Source organism: Macrobrachium rosenbergii, chromosome 24 (genome assembly GCF_040412425.1).
Source record: "Macrobrachium rosenbergii isolate ZJJX-2024 chromosome 24, ASM4041242v1, whole genome shotgun sequence".
Taxonomy (NCBI): Eukaryota; Metazoa; Arthropoda; class Malacostraca; order Decapoda; family Palaemonidae; genus Macrobrachium; species Macrobrachium rosenbergii.
This window is the reverse complement of record NC_089764.1, coordinates 35,848,488-35,868,453: the sequence shown is the minus strand read 5'-3', so window position 1 is coordinate 35,868,453 and position 19,966 is coordinate 35,848,488. Positions and strand designations below refer to the sequence as shown.

The following is a 19,966-nucleotide window of genomic DNA, read 5'->3' as shown; positions in this document are numbered from 1 at the left end:
TCTTCATCACTCTCAACCCTTGCAGTTCCCGAGGGTCCAAGAGTGTTGGGGGCCACTGCAGTCCTTGCTTCCAAGAGTGTTCGTGACCAGATGAACTCTTTTCTTTGGAGAAGTTCATTCAGGTCGAGACACCAAGCTTCTCCCCTGCCTCGACAGAATACGAATTCGTCTTGCCTTGGAGGGTCTGGCCAACTACAGCTCTGTGGGCAGTTCTGGTGCTAAGAAGAAGGACTTTGTCCCAATTCGGATCTCCGGTTTTGTAAGTCCCGAGTTGGCTCGACCCTTAGGAACAAACCTTCGGTAATCAAGGTTCGTATCAGGGCACTGCCTTGTCCTTTGGACAATGGCCAAGACCTTGGGGTCTTAGTCATCTCGACTTGACCTTGAGTTCAAGCCAGCCCACCCTCAACTCCTAAGAAGTCCCAAGCTTCGATAGAAGGTTGCGGAACATAGCCTCTCATACCCTTCCAGGAAAGTGCGCATAACTGTGTCTCTTTCCACCCTCTTTCCCATAAGGGAGGAGGGAAGAGAGAAAGTATCGACCGGGAAGACGTTCTCCTACTGCAGATTCCTGGATAAAATGATACTTAACAAGTCTCTGGAGCTGGCAGTGACATTGCTGAGACCTGGGAATGGATTCCATCAGGAGAAATTTCATCCCGCTTCCTCTCATGTGCTCCTGATTTGGGAAATGCCAGCCCAGCTAGAGCTAATTGTCTCGGTATCCTGTCATCTTGCAGAAGCTTCCCCATGGCGGAGAATGGAAGTCTGCTTCCATTCCTCCATCCTTCTTTCCTCTTCGAAGTAAGAAAGGAGTTAAGCTAATGCTTGATTGAAGGAACCTTTGAATATGCTTGCATATTCCCCTCACATCGTGTGTCTACTTATGGATTCACTGATTGAGGAGTAGGCGCACACCTGTAAGACTTTGTCTTGAAGGTGTGGGACCGAGATGATTAGTACCTTCTCATCACCACCATGGGCTCAAGGCAGCCTTCTGGCCTTCTGAGAATTCAGAATGAGTTTTGCAACATTCACTGGTTCATTGAATAACAAACCACATTAGTGGCATTTGTCGACAAACAAGAGGGAATCGTTTTGCCCTCCTGTTTCATCTGTCGACACTTGCAGGCACTTGAGTGTTCTATAGCACACTCGACATCTCAGTTAGCCAGATGCATCCCTGGTGGGGATGTATTGGCAGGTGAGCTTGGCCTCGGGTTTGAGTGATCGGGACGGAACGTGCTGCTCACTCGAAGATTCATGAAGAGATTGCTCGACTGAGAAATCCCTACCATCTTTCTGTTGCCTCCCTGCACAAGTCGGTGGTTTTTTTCTCACTCCATACCAGACCCAGGGGCCGCTACGGCGAGGCATGCTGTCCTTCTGGGAAACTTGATATCTACATTTTTCCATCTGTATTTGTCTGTTTTGCCAGGGGTTCTCAAGCATTGCTCACCCTGAGTTACAGACAAATACTGGAAGACTTCTCTTCTCGCCTGACCTGATAGCTGAGGCATCAAGAAGAATTCTGCTTGACCCCACCTCCTGAAGCAGCTACACAAGAAGCAGTTCTTCGGGTAGTACATCTCGGTGTGTTCGGGACTGGAAAACCTTCCAGCTTCCTTGCCGAGCGGCAGCGGCTATAGCTGGATATCTCTTGAAGTTCTCTGCAACACTCCCAGGGACTGGAGCCGTCTTTGCTGGTGGGTGTCGTTGCGGAACTCCTTCTCGGGTCAGAGTCGCTCTTCAAGTCTGGACTTCCTCACCTTCTCTGCCGAGGGTTGCTTCTTTCCCTTTCATTTGTGAAGAATGTAGGCCCTTGCGACCTAGTCTTCTATCTGAAGTAACCTTCTTCTCCTCAGTCAAGATTTAGCTACAGATTAGAAGCTTCTCCATGGCATGTGACTCTCATTTAGGGTTCCTGTCCCATGCTGCACATGCCCTTACGAGAGTCGTCGGATAGAGATGTGCCCTCTTAGGACCATCTCTCATCTTGCTCCGGCCTTGGTGTAGAAGATGGAAGAACAGGTGAAGGGGATCAATACCTCGACTCCTTCTTTAATGTCGTAGGTGGATTCGGAATCCTTCGGCATCTATTGTCAGGTTCGAGTCGTACTTGTTCCCCTCCTCCTTGGACTTTGTATCGATGATCCAGATCATTCGTTACTTTGTCCTTTAGGGAGCTGTGGTACTTTCCAAAAAGGCTCGACACTCCTAACCTGGATGTCGTCGACATTTTCGCTAGTACTCTCTCTCCCAAGGAAGAAGTGTCTAAGGACACATCTTCTTCTTGGCTTTGCGAAGCCAGGAGGACGATACCGGTACCTTCCACCCGAGAGCTGACGACGACGATACCGGTACCTTCCACCCGAGAGCTCACGAAGCCGATGGCTTGGTCCATCCCTCGCATTCCAGAAGTTTCTGTTGGTCTGGAAGCAAGATGTGGTCTCATAGACCACACTCTTGTCTTCATATGGTCTTCCCCACAGGCCCTTGGAACCTTTTTTCCTTGGCCCTGTGGTGGCTGCTCAACAATTCGTGTTTTCTTACCCGGCTCCTTCAAGAGGACGAGTAGCATCTCGCCTCAGGTGTTGGTTCTGGAAGTGAGAGGGATACCAAGAGTGACTGGCCTCTCTTCCTCCTCCTCCTTCCCCGTCCTTCTACTTCTCCTCCTTCAGGATGAGAATAGGACTCGAACCAACGTGTGCTGGACCTGGCACTGATGCGGTAAGACTACACATCGAGCACCCGTTCTATTTTTCTCCCAGAATCATAGAAGCAATTCCGCTCCTTCCTCTAGCAAGGGGAGGAAGGAGACCCTGGCAATAAAGGAAACCCTATCTCAGCTTTTCCTTACTGCCTCCGACTCTAAGATTCTTCCAGCATTATTTCGTATGAGTCACGTTTTCTCACTTACGCGAAAAGGTCCAGTATCTGACATTTGATCTTGCAATTCCTACACTCCGATCAATATGTCTGAGGCTCAGGTACTCCTCCTCGCTCTCTCAACCAGGAGTAGCCCAGGTGTGCAGAACTCCAGTCAATTCAAGAGACTCACTCAGATTCCTCCCTCCAACCAGTGAGTCTTCCTAATGTAAAGGACCAACGGTTTGTGTATCGTGTCGGAACAAATCACAATTTTTGAAAGTAAATTGTATTTTTCCTAACAATACAAACCTGGGGTCCTTTACATTACATATTATGCTCACCTCATGCCACCTCTCAATCTGAACGTGGACCGAAAGGCAAACTGGAATGTTTATACTGTATCTGGGCAGGCGGGTATTCCCGCCTACCTGGCGGTAGTTACTGCCTAACCACCTTGCTCAAGAGTTTAACAGCCGTTTCCAGCCTACGATGAAAGTAATTCCTAATTCCTAATGTAAAGGACCTCAGGTTTGTATAGTTAGGAAAAATACAATTTACTTTCAAAAATTGTGATTTTTAAAATGGTTTGCCAAGTAGTTAAGTAAAACTTTTAATTCACAGATGACTCTGTTATTGGAAGTGAAGATGCTGCATTATTCACGTTACCGAGCAGAAAATGGCACTGGCGAGCAAGAACTGCAGCCCTCTATTTTTTCCAAAAAATACCTGTAACTCATGATTTTCAGGTAAACTTGAAATTGTAGGTAATTTGGATATTTTGATTCTTCTAGTTGGTGTTTGAGGCTTTGACGCAATTTGTCTTGAGGTCGCACTATTCAATTTCAGTTGCTACAAGAAAGCATATTAGGTGACTTAACGTTTGAGTTCTAAATACTATGATTAAAAACCAGCGAGTCAGATAATTACAGTCGGGCAGGTAGACCTTTAGAATCAAGAAGTGAATTACATAAAGGACTGGTCAGTTTAGTTGACTTTTGAGTTGCTAATATATACAATATCAGTTGGAATGGAAAGCTTTGTTTGTAAAACATGGCTGAAGAAAGGTATGACATGAAGTCTTGAGGCTCTTAAGAGCAGTACTCAAAGTAATGGATACAAAATTATGAGAAAGCAGTGACCTTGTAATGAAGTCGAATTGAATCTAAGTTGAAAGTAAGACCTGTCATTGTTGAAACAGAAATCCTTTGATTCAACTCTGAGAACACTGTGTAGAGCCTCATTAAATGTGAGAATACTGTGTTACATGAGTACAGGTGATTCACACAAATCTGAAGGAACTATAAATATTGAATTTTATATAAGTGACTTACCAAGTAATTACATAGCTACAAGCTTCCTACCACGCCAGTCTAAAAATTCAACTTTTGCAGTGGTGCCCCCATCGCTTGTGTAAGTGACAAGGACCCGCCCACATTTGGGACTGACAGGTACAACACAGCAAAGAGTTTCAAATAGTTTTCTGTTGGTTCCCTATAAGCTTCGGTGGTTTTGTGCAATCTTTTCATCATTTTTTAGATATTTGTTCCAGAGTCTTTGGTGAAGTATAGTAAACCCCCCAAATTCATGGGGGATGCGTACCACACCCCCTTGCGTAGAACTAGAACCCGAAATACTTAGAACCCTTCTAAAAATACTTAGAACTGCCTATTTTGATAATTCAAACACACACAAAAAAAACTAAAAATGCTTATACAGGTATTATCCTACTCGCGATGGGGTTAGGTTCCAAAATAACCCATCATTTGTTGGAAAAACCTATCTCGAATATAGCCTAGCCTAAACTAGATTAGGAGGAAAAAAAAAGAGAAAGAGGAGTTCAATGGTACCATAGCTAGTATAAATAGATGGAAGCCTAAACCCTACACTATAAAGTATACTCTATAGAAAATAACTAATATAATTCTACAATTTTTAATTTTTTCCTAGGCTTCGGATATAGTAATTATTAATATCAGCTAATTCTGGAGGTTCATGCAGAGTTACTTATGATAATTCAATACTGTACATAGAGAAATTGAACAACAACAAGAATTAGCTTAGCTTACACTATGGTATATCGCATACATATATGGTAGCGTAGCCTACATTATACTGTACAGTGAACCCTCGTTTATTGCGGTAGATAGGTTCCAGAACTGGCCGCGATAGCTGAAAATCCGCGAAGTAGGGACACCATATTTACAGTGTTTAACATGTATTCAGACTTTTAAACCCTCCTTTACATAGTACTGTTAACAAACCACCCTTTGCAGTAATGTACAGATATCTACAATACGTACATACACATTACACAGGCACAAATGATAAGCAATAAAACAGTAAGTGAACATAAAAAATAGAAAGATTGTTATGGTGCGTACTGTATAATTGTACAGTATTTTACTCACCACGATAGAGTTGAAAGTTACAATAAAGCCCTCCTCGTATGTACTGTTAACAAACCACCCTTTAATGTACAGAACACTTAATGCATGTACAGTACCCTAATCTAAAACAGGCACTAATATTAACCTGTTAAGCGTCACCCACGTAATAATACGTTTACTGCGATCTACTCGGTAGCGCCTTCAACGGGATATTACGTTCAAGACTTTAACTCTGCTTTTCAAGCTGTCAGCACCGTAATAATACGTTTACTTGTATGGAAAATGTTGAAACATCATTTGGTAACACTCTCAGAACACGTAAGCTGTAATTGATGACTTATTTCCTCCTGGCAACTCTTTTCAGTTGGTCGCTTGATGCCTAGATGACTATTTTTTTTTTTTTTCAGAGACAACACCCTTTGACGCTCAGGAATGTCACAAAGAGGAGCGTTTTCAGAGACAACACCCCCTTTGAAGACGATTGAGAGTCTCAGTGAATGTCACAAAGAGAGAGAGAGAGATGTCTTCAGGTGAGATAAATCAAATCCTAGATGAGGTGTCTGATACTGAAGACATATTTGATGATGAGAGCTCTAGTTCTGAATCCTCCATGATGAGGATATTGAAGAAACAAACTTTGCTTCCAATAGCGACTGAAGTGAAGATGACTTCTCATTGCCGAAACTGACCTGGAGAGGATATCCCTTCATTGAGAGAGAGAGAGAGAGAGAGAGATCCCTTTACTTTTGTTGCTGATCCCAGCGTGAAATTTTCAGTTGAGGATAAAGAGAATCCATTAGAATTTTTGAGAAATAATTTGATGATGAAATCATTGATTACCTCGTGAAAGAAACAAACAGATTTGCAAATCAGTTTCTAGATGAGAATGTAGAACATTTGTCTCCACAATCACGAGTACATAGATGGATTGTGTGTAGCCCCCTGCTTTAGAGATTGGCATACAAAAGAATAATAGTGCATGTATGTACAACACTTTTCATTCAGTATTTTGTAGTCTTATGAAATAAAATAATAGTAGTAGTAATAGTTTTTATCCTATCATTTAATAAAATTCCTACTCTTAACTACATTACGAATTATAAGCATAAAAATCAATATTAACTTTGAAAAACTATCATCAGTGATATGACCGCTAATTGCAAGAAAAAGCGTGACGGTACGTTAACGGCGAGCTCATCCGGGGGAGACGCTTAACAGGTTAAAATGTTAGAATATTAAAGTATATAAAGAAATAAAGATTGTTACTGTACCCACCATGAAAGAAGTTGAAGAAAAACTTGAATGATGATGGCGATGAATTTGCTGCACAGTAGAAATGATGATGATGAAGCTGATGATGTCTTCTACTGTGCAGCCAATGATTGTATTTTACATCTCTTCAGACTGAGGTGTCTTTTCCTGGGACACCTCTTCAACTTCTTCCTGGGACACTTCTTCAATTTCTTCCAAAGGCATAGTAGCAGGAGGAACTGGCTCTTTTTTTACAGGCTGGAAGAACATTGGGATCGGAAGTTGCTGCCGCTGCTTCTTTTTTCGATCGAAGAGCATCCTGTAGGGAGTCATGTCTTCATCGATTTTGTTGCAGAACTGCAGAGAACGAATCATATCCTCGTCCCATTCTTGTGACAATTCTTTCAGCTCCTTCGCTAGGTTGCAGAGCTTGGCAAGCCGTTCTAATGTTAAGCCTGTTTCTTCGACAGCTTCTTGGGTCTCTTCCTGTGGTTCATTTTCTTCCTCACTGGCTGATTTTGTCAGGTCTTCGAGGTCTGCGTCAGTTAGCAGATGGGAATGGCAATCTAACAACTCGTCAACGTCTTCCGTCGTCATGTCGCCAAACCCGTCACCTCCAATTATCGCAGCCAACTGCACAGATTTCCGTACTGCAGAGTTTTGAATCTCAGCAGGCGAAATCCTCGCCGTCGTAAACAATCTCGACCACAACTTCCTCCAGCTCATGTTAACGGTGGCAGGTTTCATTTCTTGCAGTGCCTTCTGGATGTTCTGAAGGCACGTGGCAATTGTGTACTGCCGCCAGTACGCCTTCAAATTGAATGTTTCATCCTCATCTTCTTGGGCGGCATCCACACACGCAACGAGGTCCGCCAAGGTATTCTTCGTGTAGAGGGCCTTGAACGCCCTGATAACCCCCTGGTCCATCGGTTGAATTAAGGACGTTGTGTTGGGTGGCAGGAACTCAACCTGAATGCCCTCATGCGAAAGATCAGTCGGCGTGTCCACCAGCGTTATCCAACAGGAGAAGGATCTTGAATGGCAAGCCCTTCTCTAAGAGATATTTACTGACTTGTGGGATAAAACACTGGTGGAACCAGTTGGAGGTCAGCATCTTCGTAATCCATGCTTTTGGATTATGCATCCAATACACGGGAAGGACAACTTATAAATAAGCCCTGGCTTTAGCAAAAATCCCGCAGCATTGCCACACATCACGAGGGTAACACGATCTTTGTATGCTTTAAAGCCAGAGGCTTTGGCTTCTTCTTTGAACAGGAAAGTTCGCGATGGCATTCTTTTCCAAAACAAACCCGTCTCGTCCATATTAAAGACTTGTTCGGGCTTGTATCCACCTTCAGCGATAATATTCTTGAACGCCTCATTCGCGTAAGTTTCAGCAGCGACCGTGTGTCAGCGAAGCAGCCTCGCCATGCAGGGAAACGCTTTTCAGGCCGAAGCGTTTCTTGAAACTTGGCAAACCATCCTTTGCTGGCGGTAAAACGTTGTGTCTGAGGCTGGGAATCAGTGGATGTCCCTGCTTGAGGTTCATCTACATCATCTTCGCCGCCTTCCTCTTCTTCTTCAGCGTGGTTGCCATCATCTTGAGGTTCCTTTGCCGCAAATTCTCATACAACCTCAAAGCCTTGGTTCGGATGGTGTTCGTATCCAAGGCTATTTTCTTCTTCCGCAGTCGGCAATCCAGATTGACAGAGCACCTTCCATACGGACGATCGCTTTATTACGAGCCGTAACAACTCGCTTTGCTGACTTGCTAAAGGTGATGGCAGCCTTCTTCCTAATCTTCGCCTCATCCTTCTTAATGTAGCGAACGGTGGATTCTTTCACTCCAAAATGGCGGGCCACGGCCGTAAATCTTCTCCCTTCCTTCAACATATCGAAAGTGTCACCTTCTCAGCAATCGTCATCATTTTCCGTTGGCGTTTAGGCTCAGTACCAGCCTTAGCAGAAGCAGAACGCTTGGGAGCCATTGTAGGGGTTAAACAAAGTTAAAAAAAAGTTCAACTTCAAACACACACTGTCACGCACAGCACTGGTAATGTAAACAGCATCTATCTACTGAGAGAGCGGAAATGAAGTGGCCGCGAAGATGCTGCGGGTCAGAGACAAGGGAAGCTGCTGCGGGTCGGAGAAACGGTCAAAACACCAATCACAGGCGAGATTACAAAACTTGGGAGCTGATTCGTCATCTATCACCAATGGAACCAATCACAGCCCATCTTACATGCTAGTTTCAAATTCAAATATACTTTACGCTATTTTATGCTTTTTTGTTGTAGTAGTATAGGTTTATTCGAGATGTGATTTTTGCAACAAACAATATTATTGGATGCAGTACAAAAGATTCATGGAAAAGATGCACATTCATTACATTTGTATTTTATAATTAGTATATATGTAGCCATCAGCAGCCTTACACCATTCAAATATGACAATGTCAGAGTGCATCTGATTAGCGTTTCATGTTCAGTTTAATTTTACTAGTACTATAATGAATTATCGTATGATCACATTCTCTTTTTGTTTAAGTTCATTTTGTACTGAATTATATGTCATAATGCAATGAACCAACAGTACTAGCAGATATTAATAATTATTAATGGAATTAATGAAATATTTGGGTTTTCATATATCGCGACTATTTTTGAAATTTCCGGAAAATCCGCTATATATTTTCTCTTATAATATACATACGTAATGGAAAAAATCCGCGAAGTCGTGAATCCGCGATAGTCGAACCGCGAAGTAGCGAGGGTTCACTGTACTCTATATTCACATATCGTGTTATACAAACATCAACATAACGAATATGCATCTTTTCCATGGATCTTTTAAAATGCTATGCATTAATTCACTGTATCCAACAATATTGTATATATTCTTATGTTGCTTTTGTATTATAAATTGCGATCAATGTTTTGGTTTGGAAATCATTTACGTGGTGTTTATTTCGCCGTGTTTAACTCAGGTCAGAACGCTTTTCTTGCTTCTAGTTAGCGTAAATGAATCTCTAGGTACTTTATTTATATGGGTCAAGGTTATTTTTCGTTATACTGTACGAAGTGTCTTTAAGTTGAAATATGACAAATATGTCTTGTGAAATTAATTTAGCTATTTTTTCGTTAATAGATGACATTGTCTGTTTTGGGGGCGTTTGTTTTGTGTAAAAAATTTGTTCGCTATTTTCACTTGATTTCATTATAATACGAGCTTTACGTATTTATCGTTTATCGGCGTAAAATAGCAGTAATGTGTTCTTTCATGCCTAGTAGTTTTGATTAAAATACTCTCCAATTTTAATTATGGTCGAGTTTCATCCATGTTGCTGATGCACGATAATTTACAGTGTAGTCATTAGCAGCTTGAACATTGTTTTCTCAGCTTCAGCTACAACTTGCAGCATAAATTTAGCAGTATATTTCCTTGCCGATCTTTTATCCATAGCGAATAAGGGTATAATGTAAAAATATATCAGTCTTATTCTACTTAACGTCATTTGTACTATAACCTACGTTAATTGTGTATTACCGTACGATGGTTGAAACGTAAGCATAAGGGCTGTCTTTGTCTGATTCGGTGTTAAACAAAACTAACAGTTTCTTGGTCCGTTGTTTATGGCTGTACGCATTTACGCAAGAATATAACGTTATTCACGGTCCGTTGTTTATGGTTGTACGCATTTACGCAAGAATATAACGTTATTCACAATACTTTTATCATTCTCAGTTACTTTTTTAACTAGAAGATAAGATAAAGAGTTGAAGGAAAAGAAGCTGGTCTATTGTAATTTGGTCTCTCTTGCTGCCTGATTGTACGCTGTTGCCTGTGCCCGCGCGAAATTTAAAAATATTTTATAAATATTGACGTGTTGGTAGTAATTGCTTACCCCATTACAAAATCGAATTATTGTAAGGTGAACTATCGTAACTTGAGCACTACCTGGGTATTTTAATAGTTTTATCACAAAAAGTGTATTTAGTCATGAAAATTATATGAAAATACAGTAATTAGTGAATATTTCTCAATGAAAAATACTGTGAATGGGCGGATTTTCAGCGAATAATGCGTATATGTGTTCCATAGAGAAATTCGTGAATCGTGAGACTGCAAATACGGGGTGTTTACTGTATTCAGAGTTTGTGTTTCGGTTTTGCACCGAAATTTTTTGTTAATAGTCATATGGTTAGCTGTGGTTAACTTTATACTAATTATTCAGGATGCCAGACTCTAGTTCTTGTGGTGTTTGGTATTGCTCCGAAGGATGTAAGACCAGGTTAGTTAAGATTGCTCATGACTCACACAAGTGTGTTAACCCCTTTGGTACCGTGACGTTTCTACGACGTCATAGAGAGTACAGTGACGCTACCTAGGACGTATATATATCGTCATAACTCCATAACGCTGTAGGGAATGCTTATAGTGCTGGCTTATGTATTCTACTTATTTTTGCAGGTGTAGGTAGGCTGTACTAATCAACACTAAGCTGCTCCTACTTTTTTTTCAGCCACTCATGCATGATTTTCTTTGTTTTACCTTCGTTTTCACAGCAATGCTGTTTTACCTTCGTTTTCACAGCAAAAAGCATGAGTGAAAGCAGTGATGTCTCTTCCGAGGAATATGTTCCTTCTGAGGAAGAATATGGGATCAGTGACGAGCTCTCAAGTGATGAAATACTGTAAGTGATGATGAAGTTGAAGAACAAGAGGTGGGTGGTGGCTGGACCTATGTTACCAACATATTTGAGGATTGTTGCCCAGCAATGATGCCAGACTTTCATGATGACTTTTCAGGGCTAAATCCAGTGCTTGGGGATGCACCTTTCCTTAAGCCTGGGGGTGCATATAAATTTTCTTTATGATAAAGTGATGAAAACTCTTTGCTCATGGGCTAATGAGAGAGCTGCATTATTTTTTCAAGAAAATCCCCAGAAAAAAGGGAAAATTCATGGGTTGATATGGCGAGAGGTAAAAGAGGGGGATATGTATGTTTTTTGTTTGATTTTGGCTTATATATATATATATATATATATATATATATATATATATATATATATATATATATATATATATATATATATATATATATATATATATATATATCCGCTTATATATATATATATAAATATATTCAGCAAAAATTATTTCCGGTTTACGACGCATGGTTCATATATCGCACGCTGATCTGATATATGGCTCAAAATGGCAGAATAATAAAAATTTGATATTTTGATGATTATAAAATACAGTTTATATATTATTATAATATACCCAAAGCATTAAAAGTAAGGTTTTCTTAGGATTTTTTATGATTTTTGACGATTTTTTGGTTTACGATGATTTTCGGTTTAAGACGCGGCGTGAAAACGGAACCCCCGTCATAAACCGGGGACTGCCTGTGTATATATATACGTGTGTGTGTTTGTGTGTACTATTTTGAATTCACGTTCATTTCCATTAACATACAAAGCAGAATGGATGCTATAGCCTTTTCTTTCATGGTTATACGGACTCTAGGGTGAGTTGGGAAAATGCGGGACACATCATCTCGCCGATTATGCATCATGCGGTACCGAAGGGGTTAAATGTAAGGGGCAGGAGTGTAATAAAGACCTAACTTGTTCCATATGTCAGGATTAGGTTGATCAAAAGTGGAGTGTTGAAATCTCACTTAGTTAAGGTAGCCGAAAATAGGGCTAGGTTGGAACTTGTTCCTTTTCCTTTTGCGGTAAAAGATATTGCTATTTCTTCTCCTCAGATCCCTGCTATGTCTCTCATCCTCAGCCCTCCTACTTCTTTGCCTCATACTCCTTTACCAGGTTCCTGTTCTTCCAATCTTGACGCCATTGCCGGCCTCGAATCTAGGTTTGACCAGAAATTTGAGTTCTTAGCCAACACAGTTATGGAGTTGGGTGTTTCCTTTAAAGCTTTTGTGGAGAAAGCTTTCAGTGTTCCCAGTGTCAGTGCAAGTGCAGTGCAAGGTGACAGTGTTGTGCATGTTGAGGAGGTGGCTGCCCATCCCACCAGTGCTCCTAGACGAAGGTCCCTGTCCCGCTCCCCTGCACCGGGGAGATGACATACCGGAGTTCCAAGGGAGGCTGGTGGGTTTGCCCTTGGGTAGTTGCCCCTTCTGCTGAGTCTGTTCCCAGGTGTCGGCAGAGCACCACTGAGGAAAGATGTCTCGATTAGTGCAGTGCATCTGTCGTCAGATTCGGATGGCTCTTCTCCTGACAGGAAGCATCAGCGCCGCCAACTTATCACCTCTTGGCCGTCAAGTCATGCCGATGGAATGGACCTTAGACCCCCTAGTCTGCCTCGACCTATGGAAGGTATGCGGCAAACCTACTATAGACCTCTTAGCAACGTCAAGGAACCACCTCTTCCTCTCTTTTGCTCCCCAGTCCCGGTCCCTCTCGCATGGGCGCCAGATGCCACACATTTAGATTGGACGGGCCTGGACATCTATGGGTTCCCTCTGTTCGGGTTGATCAGGGAGGTGGTCAACAAGTTATCTCAGAAAGTCACAATGACTCTAGTGGCTCCATTCTGGCCCTGAAAAGAGTGGTTCTCAGACCTGCTGCGACTTCTAGTGGACTTCATGAGGCTGCTTCCACAAAAACAGTCGCTGCTCAAACAGCCTCATTTCAACAGGTTCCATCAAGGGTTGTCTGCTCTGGCCCTGACAGGGTTCAGACTGTCAGGAGCCTTGTCAGAGCTAAAGGCTTTTTGCGACGAGCTGCAGAAGCTATTGTAAGATGCAGGAGAGCTTCTAGCAAGCTCTATGAGTCCAAATGGATGGTTTTCAGAAGATAGTGCAGCTGCAATAACATCTCATCTTCTGAAACAACTGTAAGCCAGATTGCCAACTTTATTCTTACTTTAGGACCTCCAGGAAACTGTTGCCCTGTACAATCAAGGGATACAGGTCAATGCTTAGTTCAGTTTTTAAGCATAGCGTTTTGGACCTGTCTTCCAATCAGGATCTCAGCAACCTCATCAGATCTTTTGAGACTTCCAAGCAAGAGAAACCTGGTGCAGTGTCTTGGAATTTAGACGTGGTTTTGAAGTGGCTCGCTAGCTCCTCCTTCGAGCCCCTTCGCTCAGTTTCTCTCAAGAACCTCACTAAAAAGACTTTCCAGTGGCGTTGGCCACTGCCAAACGCATTAGTGAACTCCAAGCCATTGACAAGAGAGTTGGGTTCTCACAAGGGGATGCTGTCTACTCTCTTTCCCTTGGTTTCCTCGCCAAGAATGAGGAAGTCTCCAATCCCTGGCCCCGCTCGTTCGCCATTAAGAATTTAATGGACATTTCTCGACTAGAGGAGGAAGGGAGACTACTTTGTCCCGTGAGAGCCTTGAGCTACTACCTCCACAGGACAGAGAAGATTAGAGGACCCTCAAACAATCTCTGGTGCTCTGTGAGGAACCCTTCACATCCCCTGTCAAAGAATGTCCTATTGTTTTTTCTGGGAAGCTTAATTACGGAGGCACATTCTCAGATTCAAGAAGTTTTACCAGCTTTTTGGGTAAAGGCTCATGAGGTTCGAGCTGTCGTCACATCTCTAGCTTTTTGACATATTATGTCTCTAGCGGCTATCCTGTAGTCAACCTTTTAGAGGTCCAAGACAGTCTCGCCTCGCATTACCTCAAGGACGTCGAAACTATATTCGAGAACTGTGGTACACTAGGACCTCTATCCGTGGTTGTCATGGTGTTAGGAGAAGAAACGTAGGGGGCTCTCTGTCCTTCTACTATCCTCTCGCCTTGTTGTAAGGTGTTGAATTTAAGGGCAGGCTGGGGGTACATTGTACCTGGAGTACCCGCCAGTTCTTAATGGTTGCGGTGTTGGTTTTCATTCTAGTGTAGGTGACAGCGTTGTTTTTTATTCTGGTCTTAGCCCAGGGCAAGGGCACCCTTTTTAAATCTTTGTCAACCATCAGTGAACTTCCATGGCTGCAAAGTACCGACTGAAGTGGAGGCGATTCTGGCCATACTGCCACATCCTCTACAGGTTAAGATGAGCACCAACCAGAGGCAGTACCCGCCTGCAGTAGCTCGCTTACCAGGTAAGGAACAACACATTATACTAATGCTAGCAACTTTTCTATTTCAAAGTCATTACTTTATTAATGTTTTGGAGTAGATCATGTCCATGTTACCCACCTGCTTTCAATGTGGAATCAGGTATGTAATTACTTGGTAAGTCACTTATATAAAAATAACATTTTAATGATCGGAGCCCTCCCTCTTGCTCTCTCGTATGGACATATGGCTAAAATGAATTGAAGCTCTTTGCTGAGTTGAACCTGTCAGTCCCGAATGTGGGCAGGACATTGTCACCTACACAAGTGATGGTAGCGCCACCCCGAAACTTGAATTTTTAGACCTCAGTGGTAGGAAGCTTGTAGTTATGTAATTACTTGGTAAGTATACATAAAATTTTATTTTATAACAAAAATGTCATTTTTTTATGAAACAGGTTTGATTATTCTCCAAACCCATCTTTTACATTAACCCACTTTGTGGTATTTGCCAATCCTAGACCTCCATTACCAAGTGTAAAGAGGAATGTCTGATGGCTGACTGGCACCCTTGTGCATTTTCCTCATGGATTTATATCAATAGAATTACTGTACTGGTGAGAGAGAGGTGGGGGGGGTGTCACAGTTAGTGCTTTTTGTGCTTAATGAGATGTGTACATGTATGTATACAGTAAATTCCCCATATTTGTGGGGGATGTGTTCCAGCTTCCCCCCCCCACACGCAAAGTTAAAATCTGCAAATACTTAGAACCCCCCCCTCTAAAAATGCTTATAACTGCCTATCTTGAAAATTCAAATACCAAATATATATAAAGTATCATCCTACATCAAATCAGTGCATCCTCAATGTACGGTGCCACTGACTCACCCTGATTCGATCTTACGGCGCTTTTTCAGTGCTGCTAACAACTTTTTACAGCGCCATAACTTGATGCAACATCAAGTTACGGTGCCGTAAGTTCTGTTGACGGTGCTAACAGCAAGAATAGGCATCAAGTTAACAGCACTTACAGCACTGTAACTTGATGCAGCATCAAGTTATGGTGCCGTAACACAAGTTAAGACACCATAAGTGCCATTAAAGCACCAGTAATGGAGAAAAATTGACGTACGGCGGAAATCAACTTACTGTGCGACTCTGGAACGGATCCTCCACCGTAAGTCGAGGACACACTGTACCTTAAATTATTATCCTATTACTGTGTTAATCTTTGAAATAATACTACAGGTTGGCCATCACTAATCCGGCATCATTGGGACCTAGAGGGTGCCAGATTAGCCATTTAGCCGGATTAACCATTTATTAGGCTAGATTACACGAAACCCAGTAGCTAAGCACCTCATCCTAGAATTAAAATATCCCATAAATCAGTACAAGTTGGTTAATAAAGAAAAGACAGTTATCAAATACAGGTAGTGCTCGAGTTACGATAATTCGACTTACGATATTTCGAGTTTACGATGGGGTTAGCAATTAATACCGATACGAAAATATTTAGGAAATATTTTTAGATTTTGCGCAGGCGCAGACAGCGAGAGAGACCAACGTCTTTTCCTCCATCTCTTTATTCCATCTGCTAGTTAAAAAGGTAAAAGAGATTGATAAAAGTATTGTTAGTAACGTTATACTCTTGCGTAAATGCGTACAGCCATAAACAACCGAACGGGAAACTGTTGTTTTGCTAATAATCGTCCCGGATAACAACTGTTATGCTTGTATTTCAACCATCGTACGGTTAAACAATTACTGTAGTTGTGTTACAAATGACGTTAAGTACAGTACAATAGGACTGATATATTTTTTACACTATACGCTCATTCGCTTTGGAGAAAAGATTGGCAAGGAAATATACTGCTGCAGTAACTTTATGCTGCAATTTGTAGCTGAAGCTGAGGAAGCAATGTTCAAGCTGCTAGTGACTATAGATTATCGTGCATTGGCAACATGGATGAAACTTGACCATAAATAAAATTGGAGAGAATGTATTTTAATCAAAACTACTGGGCATGAAAGAATACAAATTACTGCTGTTTTCACGCCAACAAAAGATAAATACGTAAAGCTCGTATTATGATGAAATCAAGAGAAAGTAGCGAACGGAATCTTGATTTTTTCTTACAAAACAAACATGCCCCAAAACGCCAGCCGCGATTCCCCGCTAACGCCACATATTAACGAAAAAAAATAGCTAAATTAATTTCACAACGAAACGATTTAAGTTATATTTCGATTTAAAAACATTTCATATAACGAAAAATATCCTTGTCCCAAATAAAAAAGTATCTATTCATTTACGCTTACTAGAAGCAAGAAAAGCTCTCTGAACTGAGTTAAATGCGGCGAAATAAACACCGCGTTATCGATTCCAAAAACAAAACATTCATCGCAATTTATAATAAAAAAGCAGTATGAGAATATACGCAATTGGATACAATGTAGTAAAGCATAACTTTTAAAAGATCCATGAAAAAGATGCACATTCGTTATGTTGATGTTTGTATAATACTGTTAATATGTGAATAGAGTTTAGTATAATGTAGGCTAGGCCACCGTGATATGTAGCCTATAATGATATACCATAGCGTAGGCCAAAAGACAATAATAAATGTGAAAAATGGAACAGCAAAAGCATCCCTGTGTTTACAAACACCTCCAGTTTGTTGAGGCAGCACACTGCGCCACCAAATCGGCGGCCAGCGAGCAAGTTAGTGCAGCGAAATTTGAAAATTAAATTTGAAAATTAGTTGTTCGGAAATAGAAATTAGTGATGGTCACGAAATTTGCCATGCCGGATTACTGACTGATTGTTGGGAAGACTACTGATTGCCGGATTAGTGATGGTCAACCTGTATTAATATCATTTCAGGCAGTCATCTTGAACATGAGCATCAAAAGTCCTTAAAAATGAAGGCATAGACATACGTGCATCTAACCTTCCCAGAGAGAGAGAGAGAGAGAGAGAGAGAGAGAGAGAGAGAGAAGAGAGAGAGAGAGAGAGAGTCTTGTACTGGCAGGGCAAGAGAGAGAGAGTTTATCTCTTTAATCTCCTGAGGAATGTTAATCCATTTCTCTTTACAAAATTTGTAACAGAAGGTAATGGCTTCCATGATCTCTTGCCAGTCTGTTTGTTGACAATATGGCAGACTTCCTCTTCTAGCAGGTTTGAAGAAGGAAATAACTGGGGTACAGCTTCGCTGTAAGATACGGGAAAGAGCACTCTTATCTTTGAGCCCATCATAGTGTTATCATTATGACACAATATCTGGCCAAGAGACTGACTAAAAGAGAATTCTTTGATATTAGTTTGGTCACCATGGCGCTCTGACAGACCCATGGAAGGTAACTCCTTGAGGAGTCAACGGCGACTTCCAAAAATAGGTTTTCCTGTGTCGAAACCTGTTTTTTTTTTATATAATTTTGTTTCATTGTGTGAGCATGTGCTTTTGATATTTTAAGATCTGCTTAAAAGCAGTGTAATTGCACTGTATGTTTACTGCAGAATAGGAAATCATTGTTAAGTGAAGGTGTAAAAACAGTAATTTAAATGAACTTTTTTAATTGAATATGCCTTACTTCTTTGTTTCATTGTGCAAAGTTGCATCTGAAATTCTAGGATTTGTGGTTAAAAAACTGCAGTTGCCTCAACCTACAACCTCCACAGTTACCACAGTTCCAGTGAGGCCTGACTATGCTTCAGTTAATGTCTTCAAAAGTTACTGTACTTTATCTAATAATGAAAGGAATTTTGATCAACATGTACTGAATATAATGCATTCTTGATCCCACTGCTTTCCTTAAGCAAAGGGGTTGGTTGCCTTGATATGTCTTTTGACTCGTTCTGTCAAAAGTGCCTTTCCCTGCTGAATTCTTCTTCAAATCCTCCCTCACTTTATCGTAATCTTTTGCCTCCCTCTTGACCTACCTTTAACAGGTTCCATTCAAGCTCTCTTCACTCCTTCCCCCTTGCTTGTTCTTACAGTATGCCTGAACCATCTCAGTCTCGACACTTTTATCATATCAGTAATCATAATCACTCTGTACTTCTCCTAATTTCTTAAATTTCTACCCTCCCATACATTAAGAATCTCAAAATCCACCTCTGTTTCCTCATTTCTTTTTGCGTCAGCATCTGTTCCTCCTTCCCTCTTAATGCCCATGTTGCTGAATCATCCATCATCACTGGTCTGATTGAGGTACATTAGATATATATTTTTTTAGTTTATTTTGCATTTTTCTATCATGTACTACCCTTGCCACCTCCCTTGATCCCTAGTACACTGTTATCGACAGTGCACCAGACATTCGCCGCCTGTGCATCGTAGGCGTGCTCCATATTTTGAAAGAAAAGCCTTCCCTCAATATAATGAAGGAGCCATTCATTCTGCCTGTGAATATCAGAAAAAATGCTACTTTAACAATCACCTTTTGAGAGAAAGACCACCAGTCAAAACCCAATTGAGATGCCCTGAAGAATCCCCTGTCAGGTGGTCAATGAGATTACGGCAAAGGACCATCGTCTTTCAAAGTTAGTAACTTGACTCACATACTAGAGGCCTCAGCCAATCATTAATGAGCACCAAGGAACCACCTGTGTAGAATTATTACCTACTTCTCTCCCTCCACCTCTACATAAATCTAACTAAAAACATCTCTTTAATTCGATGTATCTCTGACTTTTCTTCAGACTATGCTGTGTTGAACTGTGGCAAAACATTAATGGCCATCTTTTAAATTAACTGTGTGTACTATTAAAATTAAAATGTTCCTGAATGTCTATATTCTCCATTTCATGAAATGAATATAATAGTACCATTATTATGTGAACTTTACCCCACAGACAAAGAATCATTAGAAGACTGGAGAAATGTTTGTAAATTAAACTCTGCTGTTACAGCCATAATTTTTAATTAAACATATTTGCTCTCTGTTATCACAAAGCAATGTTTTTTCTCTCGTAACCTCTTTTGACTCTTCAGGAAGTGTAACCTCTAATGACTTCAGTAAGTGTAAGGGACAATTCATTGCTGGAAATTAACAAAGCACTTGAAATCTGAGACAGAAAGTCAGCTTTTTGCCCCAACTATAACTCCCAAGGTTCTGACTGACCAAAAGACAACGTTCAACTGAGTGCTGAATGTTTATTAACCTGATGAAGCCTCCCAGGCTCCAGCCCTGGGCCATATAGGCAAAATTTCATGTTTTTGTTGAAGATGAACCAAAATCAGTCATGACTGTGCAGTCCAAGGCCTCTTTCTCAGAGGTTCTTCATTATCTTTTTATGTTAGGGAGGCAGCAGAAGGCTAGGAGAAGGTTACAGTCAGGTCCCAAGAGGATGGTTCAACTTGGTGACCAAAACTCTGGCACCCTGCCCTTTTAGCCTCTCACATTGGATGCTAGG

At 41.3% G+C, this 19,966-nt stretch overlaps 1 protein-coding gene across 2 annotated transcripts in view; it reads left to right on the top strand.

Moving 5' to 3' along the window:
- LOC136852019 (uncharacterized) overlaps positions 1–19,966 on the top strand; it is a 148,873-nt gene that overhangs the window by 68,167 nt on the left and 60,740 nt on the right. For both annotated transcript variants that reach the window (XM_067126487.1, XM_067126486.1), the window contains exon 7: positions 3,493–3,617. In XM_067126487.1, coding sequence (XP_066982588.1) covers positions 3,493–3,617 — 125 coding nt within the window. The remainder of the gene's footprint in view (positions 1–3,492; positions 3,618–19,966) is intronic.